This window comes from Sinocyclocheilus rhinocerous, unplaced genomic scaffold (assembly GCF_001515625.1).
Source record: "Sinocyclocheilus rhinocerous isolate Xijiao unplaced genomic scaffold, SAMN03320098_v1.1 scaffold166, whole genome shotgun sequence".
NCBI lineage: Eukaryota > Metazoa > Chordata > Actinopteri > Cypriniformes > Cyprinidae > Sinocyclocheilus > Sinocyclocheilus rhinocerous.
This window is the reverse complement of record NW_015633186.1, coordinates 3166532-3177755: the sequence shown is the minus strand read 5'-3', so window position 1 is coordinate 3177755 and position 11224 is coordinate 3166532. Positions and strand designations below refer to the sequence as shown.

At 36.8% G+C, this 11224-nt stretch overlaps 2 protein-coding genes across 6 annotated transcripts in view; both read right to left on the bottom strand.

Annotated features, from left to right (window-relative positions):
- Positions 1-1304, bottom strand: part of nherf4a (NHERF family PDZ scaffold protein 4a) — a 9361-nt gene extending 8057 nt beyond the window's left edge. The window contains 2 exon segments of the mRNA XM_016557123.1: positions 1218-1254; positions 1257-1304. Of these exon segments, the coding sequence (XP_016412609.1) occupies positions 1218-1254; positions 1257-1304 (85 nt within the window).
- Positions 1305-1423: 119 nt separating this feature from the next.
- On the bottom strand, positions 1424-10906 carry LOC107743698 (NLR family member X1). Of its 5 annotated transcripts, none has more exons than XM_016557079.1 (9): positions 10519-10906; positions 9070-9223; positions 8606-8678; positions 8392-8501; positions 7662-8284; positions 5162-6585; positions 3817-3903; positions 2555-2806; positions 1424-2456 (listed from the first exon to the last, which is right to left on the bottom strand). In XM_016557079.1, the coding sequence occupies exons 2-9, from the start codon at positions 9173-9175 to the stop codon at positions 2102-2104; spliced, it is 3030 nt and encodes a 1009-aa protein (XP_016412565.1). In that variant the 5' UTR covers positions 9176-9223; positions 10519-10906; the 3' UTR covers positions 1424-2101. The 5 variants fall into 5 exon arrangements, with proteins under 5 accessions (XP_016412565.1, XP_016412564.1, XP_016412561.1 ...); XM_016557078.1 differs by having other exon boundaries at positions 9070-9194; XM_016557075.1 differs by having other exon boundaries at positions 9070-9180.
- Between the last annotated feature and the right edge of the window lie 318 nt (positions 10907-11224).

Below are 11224 nucleotides of genomic sequence, written 5' to 3'. Positions count from 1 at the left end.
TGCCCTCCTGCTCCAGCAGGAGAAGGAGGAATTCGGGGCGAGTGAAGGGATCCATGGGGGACACAACGGAAAGAAAAACACTGGGAGAAAAACAGAAACACAAACGGAGGTAACTGTTTTGGTCGGTCCTTCTGTCACACTTCTCGGGAGGCAAGGAGCGAGGAACGAGGAAACACGGAGATAACTTCAATCCACAGTCTTTAATGATCACACAGGGAACGTAGGAGACACAGTTACCACACTTACTTAAAAAATACTCCATTGTTTTTTTCCATTCTACTTTGTTTTTGTCACAATTCTCGGGAGGCAAGGAGCGAGGAACGAGGAAACACGGAGATACTTCAATTCACAGATCCACATGATCACACAGGGAACGTAGGAGACACAGGAACACATGGAATGACGTTCAAGGACCGACAAAAACTAACTGAAAGGACTGTGGCTTTTAAACACTGGGTGATTGGGAAAACACAGGTGCAACGAATGATTAATTAAAGGGAACACGGCACACCTGGGGAGGGAAAACACAACACAAAGAGTCCAGGGGCGTGACACATATAGTTCTTGGCAGGGCTTTGTTTCCCATATTTGCCTGTGAGATGCACTGCCAGGCGAAATCTACACAGGCTGCTTTAAGTTAAAATAAACACTAAAGAGTTTGATTACGGACATGTGATTAGAAATCACAAAATGCTGACAAGACTTGAGATCAGAGTTCAAAAGGAAACTCCTCAGTCCTCCAGTGCTTCTTTTTGTCTACACTTTTAGTTTTAAAACCTCAAGAGGGGAAAATGTTACATTTGTACAAAGGAGCAATGAAGAAATCACCTAATTTACATAATTGTGTATAAATAAATCTCTTTGACTGCTGAAAATGATGAAACTTATTACAAAATCTTTAAAAAATAATGTTCCAATTGGTCGGATTTTTAGGAGTGTGCATCAATATAAATAAATGTATATAAATACTACTACTAATAAATAATTATTACACTGCTAATATATCAGACGTACAGACCATTCTACTACATTCACTTTTTATACAGTACAGGTTGTTGTCTCCACCGTTTGCAAAAATAAACCTTTTGTAAAAATAAAATCTTAAAATGTCTTTCCTGACTTCTACATTACAGTCTGAACAATCGTTGCAATGGAAAACAATGTGTGTGTGTATATATATATATATATATATATATATATATACTGTAGTAAATTACCTGTGGTGAATCTCATGATCCTGCTTACCACTGCTGGCCGAGCCCTGGGCTTCGTGAGGGTGCAAGGTACACATTTAAATGAAGCATTAAAATGCTTTAGTCAGTATAGCTCCTCCTTGTTCCACCACAATAACGCACAGGAGATTAATATTTAATCTTAGGTTTATGAGACAACACCTCAACCATAATCAGATCATAAGGGGGTATTACATAACAAACTCTTAATTAAGACAACTGACAACAAACTCCACTAAAATAAGACTTGTTCGAGCCGGTAGAAACCAGCAACTTATTTAGCAAAAGTCAAAGCTGTACAGTTTGACAAGGAGCCACCTTTCATAAGCACTTTTAGTTTTATTGTGTTGTTATTGCACAGCAAATTTCAGTCACAATTTGTTAGTTCAAACATGTTTTCAATCAAATATTAAGGCAAAAGATATGGTGAGATTGCAGAAGCATCTAAAGCCTTGTCTTGGTTACCTTACTTTGTTAACCTTGTCTAGAGCACCATTTCACACTCAAACATTGTTTAAAGAGTTTAACCATTCACAAAACGGCATGACACTCCTACAATTAATTTATGATAACAAAAAACCCTGAATTCTCCCTGAATACATATGCATAGGAAATGGCTTTTTATGGCAAAAATTGTCATCATGCAACAAGGAGCAGTTTTCAAGTACTTATCTGAAGTATTATGAAGTAGTGCATGTTGATCTTTCCCTCAAACAATTAAATAAAACTAATCTGTCACAGTGTTTTCTCAAAATGACCTAATCAGTATATGGATATGTGAGTAGATGGAAATCCCTTTAAAATCTAACTGGGAAATATTAAGGCTGACTGGATTGAAATATGGCAACACATTTTCTATGATAGTTACATTATTTTATACCGGTCCCTGTTCCCGTATCACTGCTCTTTTCCAGTAAGCGCAGCGTTTGCCTCACGACGCTCTCCACTCGTCGGAAGTGCATCTTTTTCCAGAAACTCTGGTGCTGTTTGCGACCCCATTCCAGGTCTTTCAGGAAGACCAGCAGTTGCTCGCGTACACGGCCTCTGTCCCATGAAACAGAATTTTTTCCAATAACGCTCAGAATGGGATGCCAGTCCTCTGAGATGTCTGAACCCTCCGTTACAGATGCCAAGACCTTCACCCGCCGGCCCTCCTTGACCCGTGGACCACCACGCACGTACAGCGACTGCTTGCCCACATCGGTAAGATGGTTCAGGTACAGGCTGAGAGGAAGTATGAGCATAAAACATCTATTAACATCAGATGGATTTATAAGAAAGACACATATGATTGAACTATGCAAATGTATTGTTGTACTCACTGTACTGTGTGGATGCTGGGATGTTCGCGACAGGCATCGACCAGAGTGAGAGCTGCGCTGTCTCCGATGTTGTTGTAGGCCACATTTAGCTCCTGTAACATCTCATGCTGGCCAAGTCTCTCGGCCAGCAGCTGTGCCGATCGGTCCCCGAGGCCTGTGTGCATCAGACACAGCCGCTGCAGAGAGTGGTTACCAGACAGAGCTTCCAGTAGATGGCTGATGCCGGTGTCCGTCAAGTAGTTGTCACACAACCTGTGATCACAGCAACAGGAAATTCACACAAAAAGCACAAGAAAGACACTTTTTCCTGAATATCATCACAGTGGTTCTTGAGACAAGGGATGAAACTAAAAAAGTAGTGCATGTATCTATTCATTTTTCTGGATTAAACTGTTAAACAACGTCATAGTTATAAATGTACATTTAGTAGTAACTTCTTTCTTTTTCTCACAAAATGTTTTTTCTTAGCCTATTACTGTATGGGTCAATACAGTCAAATACTAAAATAATGTGCCAAATTATTTATCATAAATATTGCAAATTTAGCATTTACTTCAAAGAATGAATGGAAAAACATTTCTAAAAATCACAGACACACATCGTTACCAAAATGAAAAAAAAAAAGAACAAAGCTGAAATGAAATGAAAAACGGACAAACGAAGGATGAAAAACTAAATTATAAATTATAAACAGCTTAGCAACTAACTGAAATAAGTTTATATTTGAATAAAAACGAAAACTAAACTCAAAAATTAAAACGGAAATAAAAATTAACTAAGCATAAATAGTATATTTACAATATTAAAAAAATAATAAAAATGACAAAAACACATCAAACAATTACAAAAAATCTAATAAAATTAAACTAAAACTGAAATAAAAATGGGTTAAACATTAACAGTATATTTGCAATATTAAAAATAATACAAATGACAAAAACACATAACACAATGACTAAAAATGTAAATAAAATTAAAATAAAGACTGAAAATATAAAAACAAAAAAACCTAATTCAAAACGTTAATAAAAACTACTGGTATATAAATAATACTAAAATAAATACACTAATAAATATATACATTTTGGGACATGTTTTTGTCCTGTGTCTCAAGAATCGGTGAAGAGATGCAATGTCACTAACAAATACATTACACAGATTGAGTTTTCCAGCTCTTGCTATTGGTAAACAAACAGAAATGGCTGTTTGGCCTCAACCATGAATATATCACAGTAATAATGTGCTATTGAAAGTAGGCTTACTGTATTGACTTAATAGTACAGTTGGGCTCAAGCAGGAGATCTCGCAGTAGAATGCAGGACTCAGGACCCAGGCTGTTAAACTGGAGACTGTAAACACACAGTGAGCAAAAACACACACACACACACGAGCATGCCATTAGTTTGTCGATTTCCCAGGCAGAAAATCAATAACTAATGAGGCAATTGTGCTTAGAAGTAATTATTACCAACTGCATACTGCAAGCAAAGCAACCTGAAGGCAAGAATGGAATCCATAATAAAAAGTTGCATGCTAAAGGTCCATTAAGACCACAATATCAAGACCAACCAGTCCTCAGTTGCTGTTACTTTCACTCAATAATATGCAACACATTATAAACTTTTGCGTTATTCATAAAACTTGAGGTCAGTGTATTAGAGGGCACTTCAACTAGTTTCTTTCGAGGATCAAAATTAAAATTAATATAAAATTAATATAAAAGATAAGTTTGAAAGTGTTCAAAAATTTGGGGTCTGTAAGAAGTTTCTTGTCATTACATTTTTTGATCAAAAATACAGTAAAAGACTAATATTGTGAAATATTATTTCAATTTAAAATAGCTGTTTTCTATTTTAATATTTTTTTTCAGAAATCAATATGCTGATTTGCTGCGCAAGAAACATTTCTTAGTATTATCAATGTTCAAAACAGTTGTGCTGCTTAATATTTTTGGGGAAACTTATACATTTTTTCAGAATTTTTTAATGTATAGAAAATTTGAATCTTTTGAAACATTATAAATGTCTTAACTGTCACTTTCGATCATTTTAATGCATTCTTGCTAAATAAAAGTATTACTTTCTTTCAAAAATATATATAAATAAATAAATATTGTGAAAGTTCACCCATAAATTCTTCATTTTCAAAAGCAAAAGCAAAACTGAAGGAAAAAAAAAACAACCCAAGCTGGTTTGCTGGTCTTAGCTGATATCCTAGACTGCTCAGGTTAGTCTGTTGCCTGGTTTAGGGCACTTTTCATCTGGTCATGTTGAGAGAACCAGCTAAGACCAGAAAAACTCGATCTTAGGCTGGTATAGGATGATTATTGTTATTTAGCATGTAAGTTCTGGGTGGAGAGCAAAAAGACCATTTACATAAATCTAAAACTAATAGTGAAAAATATATTCTAACTACTGGTTTTAAAACAGCAAACTGCTAGTTGATGAGTCCCAAACATGTATTAGTATCAAATTTAGCTATATCTAAAGAGCTTATGAAGTCAGATGTTCAGGATGCTTCAAAGGTTTCCAGTTTTATGCATAGAACTACTTGACTCAAGCATGCAAAACATTGACTAGTTTTCTCTATAGTAAGTGCATGTCTCACTTGAGGTTGCTAGTGTGATGGAAGGCTGGCCAGAGCATCTGCAGTAACTCTGGAGTGATGTGGCAGGAGGAGAGGTTGAGCTCGTTCAGGTGGAAGCTTGAGCTCGTGCAGCTCAGAACCGTGCTCAGCACGAAGCACTTGTGTGGCGTCATGCGCACAGTCGACAAGTTGATGGTCTTGATGGACTGGAGGACTTCAGCTGTGAGTCGAGGGTTCTGGAACTCATAAAGCAGGACCAGAAGGTCCATGAGCTCCTCAGGAGGCTGCTTCTTCTGGCTCTCCTTGATCAGATGTTTCCTCAGCGCACGGGTGATCTGCGAAACCGTGTGACTCTTGATGCTGCATCCGAGCTGGTCTAACAGCCTCCGGTTCCCGTAATGAAGAAGTCCACCCATGAAGATAGGGTATAGCTCAAACGCTCTTGTGTAGGTTTCCTCCTGTGGCTGTGGACCATGCACTCCTAGGAGGCTTTGTTCCACCTGGTCCAAAACATCTTCATTGAAGCTGTCCTCCGAACGAAACATTTCCGCCGCCATGGTGTTCGCGATACGCCCTTTGCTGTGGCTGCTGACTCGCTCAAAGAGTTTTGGGAACAACTTAAGCAAGTTGAAAACGGCGAAGATTCGGAAAGGTATGATTTTGGAGATGATGCTCAGGAGGCTTGTGATGTCCTCACTGGCTTGTCCCAAAGCCTCAGAAACCTCCTTAGTCAACTTCTCCAGGACACTTTTGTTCTCGCCAAGAACGACGTAAAGAGCAGCTAGATATTCCTGCATGGCGGGAACAGCAAACACATAGCGTCTACCACCAGATTCGGGATCCATACCATGATAATCTCGAGGAACCAGAAAGAAGTCAAGCACATCTGTGCGAAACACCGCCAGTTGTTGGAGTTCTTCATCCGTTTTGGTCTTGCCACCAACCCACTGCTCCAGTTCTTCAGCGGAGAACGACGTCCGCTTGTTGGTGATGCCATCAAAAGCTAGTTTACCAACAGTACGGACCACATAGAGCATTAATGAGTTCTGTTGCTCTTGTGAAGAGACGTTTCCATCCACAGTTATCACTTCTCCTCCAAAGTTGAGCCTCATGAAGCTGGTGTAGATGCCAGTGAGGGTTCGAATTGGTGACTTTGTATCAGTAAAATGCAGTAAATGAAGAGTGGCGCATGTGAGCCAGCAGTAAGATGGTAAGAAGCAGGCGGTTGCTAACTGACTCTCCCGCTGTAGATTTAGGTAAAGCATCTCTATGAGCATCTCGGCTGCCTTTTCCGGCTTGCCTTCATTTTGTTGCAAGAGCCTGCTGGTGAAGTAGGCTCTCTGGCGATCAGGATCATTGAAGCCACAGATTTGCACATAACGATTTATGTATTTTTTAGGAACTCTGTCCACGGCAGATAGTCTGGTTGTAACCAAAATGCTGGCCTGTAAGAAAAGCAACAGGTTGTAGCAGCTATTAATTACAATAAACATTAATCTAAAGGTGGGAGCCAATGAAAAGTAACTGGCCACATTTGTTAAGTTTTCAGAAAGGTATTTTTGAATACATGAGGTTTCATATGGTTTTGAAAGACTTTTATACCATTTTTAAGTGTAGTTGACTCTAAAATGTAATGTAGTGTAACCAAGTATAAAGCAATGAATTAATATATTATTTAATATAATTGTAATAATAAAAAAATATTTTTTATCTTAATCATTATTTTCCAAAGAGTTTTAAAATAGTTTTAAGATATATCAAAAAAGCAATGAATTCATAAATATGAAAAAACCTGCTTTGTCATAAAAGTATCAAATTATCTAATATTATAACAGACTTACTGACCCAGACACTCTCTTTATGATATTTCTTTTTATGTTTTTTATTTTGTATGTTGGCGCAAAATAAATGACACATGACTTTGAACTGTCTGACAAAGTTTTTTTTCAAATATCATTCATTTTAACAAAAATAAATAAATACTTCACCACTAATAAAAATATAATAAGATTTTATTTTTAAGTATTAAATTTTTTATGAGGCTTTTTCTTCATTATTTAAAAAAATTCAAAATAATTTAAATTTAGAAATAAAAAAACTGCAAATATATAAAATACATATAATATTACTACTACTACTACTTCTAAAAATAATAATAAATTATTATTTTTGTTATTACTGTTATTATTTTTTTTTTAAATAAACATTTGAGGAATGTAATTCTTTATAATGGCTTTTTCTTCATTATTATAAAAATAACAAAATGAAATTAAATTCACAAATGTAAATAAAAATGTGCATCACAGACCAGGTGTATTCAAGTTACTGTATTTATGAAGTGCATGTTATTGTATTTTTAATAAATTAATAGATCTGGACAAAAATGAGTTTGATGTCATTAACCAAGGTACTGCAATTTACATCACAAAACCACCACCGATTTAATCTGGAACATGGCATCGTTCAGCATGCCAGGTCACAGAGTGAAAAACCTCAAAGAGTAAACAGCTGAGCCTCATACCTCAGGTAGCAGGTATTTCCTCAGTAGATTAACAACAACAGCTCCCGATGGGAGAGCCTCATTGGGATCGCTGCATAATTCTGTGGAGCCGATGCGAAAATCCAGCTTCATCTTCTCCATTCCATTGAAGATGAAGAGGACATCCTTAGCCTTGTCATAATCTCCACTAAGATAAGGTGTCTTGCGAAGGTGCATGTATTTCCTGCCCACGAGGTCTCGAAGGGATGTTGGTTTGGATAAATGGGAAAGATCCTCACAGGAGAAAGGCAACACAAGTTTGAACTGGGAGAAAACAGATCCAGCACACCAATCCAGCACTAGTTTACGGACGACAGTACTTTTCCCTGTGCCGACAGCCCCATACAGCAAAACATTTAGTCCTCGTGCCTTGTTTCCATTATTGTTAGCATCAAAGAGCTGCTCAACTGTGAGAGAGGGACGTGTGGATATGCTTGTCTTTTCCTTGAAGGGACTAAGACCTCTGTCCTCATCTGGATGACGCTCCAGGATAAGTGGCTGCACATGCATAGTTTCGGGAGAAAAGTAGCCACCGAACTGCCTCTCCTCTTGAGGAAGGTGACTGAACCATAATGTCAGCTTCTGTTTGTGGATCTCAATGGGATCTGCGGGTTAATTATAATACAAGCATAAAAGATATTGCTTTTATGAGCTGAATGGGCTAATGGAGTGATATACCATCTAAATGTAAATAATTAATGAATAAACTCACCTGTGACGGGTTCATAGGTACAAAAGAATCTAGGATTGAATCCAGAGATGGAATAGCACATAGATGTTCTCAATTCTCTCCATGTATTTCTATAAGAGCTTGTTGTCTTGCTGATGAGACAAAACGCAAGTAATATCAAAACATATTCAATGAAAACAATAGACATAGATGCTGCATCAGGAAATGCTGGATTTCTAAGAATTATTACACTTACGCTGGAAATGAGAAGTGATGCCGATTTACACCACCACCACAGATGCCATCTGATCGGAGGCTTAAGTTAAAGGCTGAAATAAACAATTGTTATTTCTGTAATTATACAAATCAAAAAAACTAATTTTCAGTATGATTTAAAAAAAAGAAATTATTCAGCAAGGACTAAAATAATAAAGAAATATTAAGCTGCCCAACTGTTTTCAACATTGCTAATAATAAGAAACATTTCTTAATCAGCAAATTAGCATATTAGAATGATTTCTTAAAGATCATGTGACACTGAAAACTGGAGTAATGATTCCTGAAAATTCAGCTTTGCCATCACAGGAATAAATTACATTTTAAAATATATTACAATAGGAAAGTTATTTTAAATTGTAATAATATTTTACAATATTACTGTTCGTACTGTATTTTGGATTAACGGATATTTTAAATGTTTTAAAAATATCAAACACCTACTTTTCTTAAGAGCCCTGGTGTGAAGTTTGCAGCAGACGTCTCTTGGTGAACCTTGGCATCTCCATCTTAACACTTCTGTTCCCGATGGCCTCCCAAATCGCCACATTTTGACTTTAAAATAACCCCTAATGGATGATATGTTTTGTCATAGTGACTTAAAAGGTTAAACAGGTCTAAAAAAAAAATTGTGTTGAACAGGTAAACAGTCAACAGTCTACAGTCAACACAGGAATGTAAATGTAGCTGACAAAATCAAGCCAAACCTTGTAAGGTCCCTCCTTCGGCTTTGTGTTTCAATGACACATGATGCCTATACGGTTACGTGATACACATATTTGTTTAACAACACACCCAAAATGTTAATTTTGGTAATGTCCATTATCTAAAGAAACCGCATAATGCATCACTAAGTGTGACCAATGTGGCATTTAAAATACCTCCTCCAGACAGTGATATATACAGTGTATATATATATATATATATATATATATATAAACAATTATTTAAATATGCAAGATTGCTTGAGATTCATCAGTTAATACTAGTAATGAAAGATCAGTAAGGTCAAGTAATTCGTCCTTGTCTGTGTGTTTACACAACAGAAAATGTTTTCCCTCTGACAACTGTGATGATGACTATGAGCAAGGCACTATGAAGGTGTGACCTGTCACCACACCTGTACCTAAACCAACACTGGAAACTCATTTTCATTAAGTAATTTACAACATAATTCATCCAGCGACCAGTTTAGACCAGTGGCTGTCAAAAATATGAAGTCAGTTGAATGTTGTACATCTTTATTTTTAATGTTTTTAAAGCATTTAAATGTAAATTATATTAATATAACTACATTTAAATAATTTTAAGATTTATTGGGGCCCCTTTTTAAAGTCACAACTTAAAGAAAAGTAATAGCATAAAGTGCTATGAACACAACTGTAGCCCTTTGTATATTACAAAGTATATGCTTTTCCACGTACTGTAAACAACCACTACGTCAACCATTGAGCAGTATGGCTGCCACTCACTAAAAATAGTACAGTAAGTCTAAAACTCCTTACAATTTCATTTGTTTTTATTTTGTTTTGTTTTTCATCTGACTTGTATAGCTCTGCCTCGCAATTTCTTTGTCTATAAAAATGTCCATCTCCACATGCAATTTTAAGGTCAAACTGTTTGTCTGTAAATGTAAACAGTATGCGTCGGGGCATGTGCCTGTCATGTATGCTCAATCGTAAATGAAAGATTTAATATACGGTAGTTCGATTCTGGAATTCGACGCAGACTCAGATCTTGTTTGTTGTCAGACGGGTCATCATGATGTACGTTTCATTTCAATATTTATAAACCACCGTTAGGTGACAATCAGAGCAACATAGCGACTACTTTTATTCACATGAGAATCCAGATGTAACGATTAAGATGCTGGTAATTATTGTAGATCTTTACCTAATCTAGAGGCTCTATATACGGTGAATTCTTCATTGATTTTCCCAAGTCTCTGCCAGCGTTCTGACACTTGCTTCACAGCCGAGGAAAGCGTCCATTCTACGGCAGGACGAGGAGAGCGTACCGCTCTGTCTTCCTGCCAAGTCAGTCGTAGTACCGCCCACATACACAAATTTCAACTTTCAACTTTGCTCTTCATTTTTACGACGCTGTTGCGAAAGTCAAATGACTAAATAAAAGCCATAAAATAGATAGGCCTATAGTGAAGTCACATATGCTTATTTAGCATTATGATTTATTTGCATACCGACTAAGTTATCCCACCAGCAGCTTTAAATCTACAAATGACCAGCTTTCTTCGGGATACTGCTTGGGTTTGAAATCTGACACTGCCACCAGTTAATGTATTCAGACAGCAAAATCATACTGCCTTTCACAATTTTATAGGCCCACCCAAGCATTGATTTATTTTACACAATAGTACACAATGTCTGATACAAGCCGTTTTACTTTGGACAACCCTGATCAAATTGACACACCTACAATTTTCAGTATCAAGTCCAACAAGTTCTATATATGGGCCTGTATAGGGGTTCCTCGAGGATGATGAAATGCCACTGTAAGCTCTTTGTAGCTCCAAGGGATTCTGAGTAATTCAAAATAATTCTTAGAAAGACTCTTCCATGAAGCTTTTACAGGTGGGGCT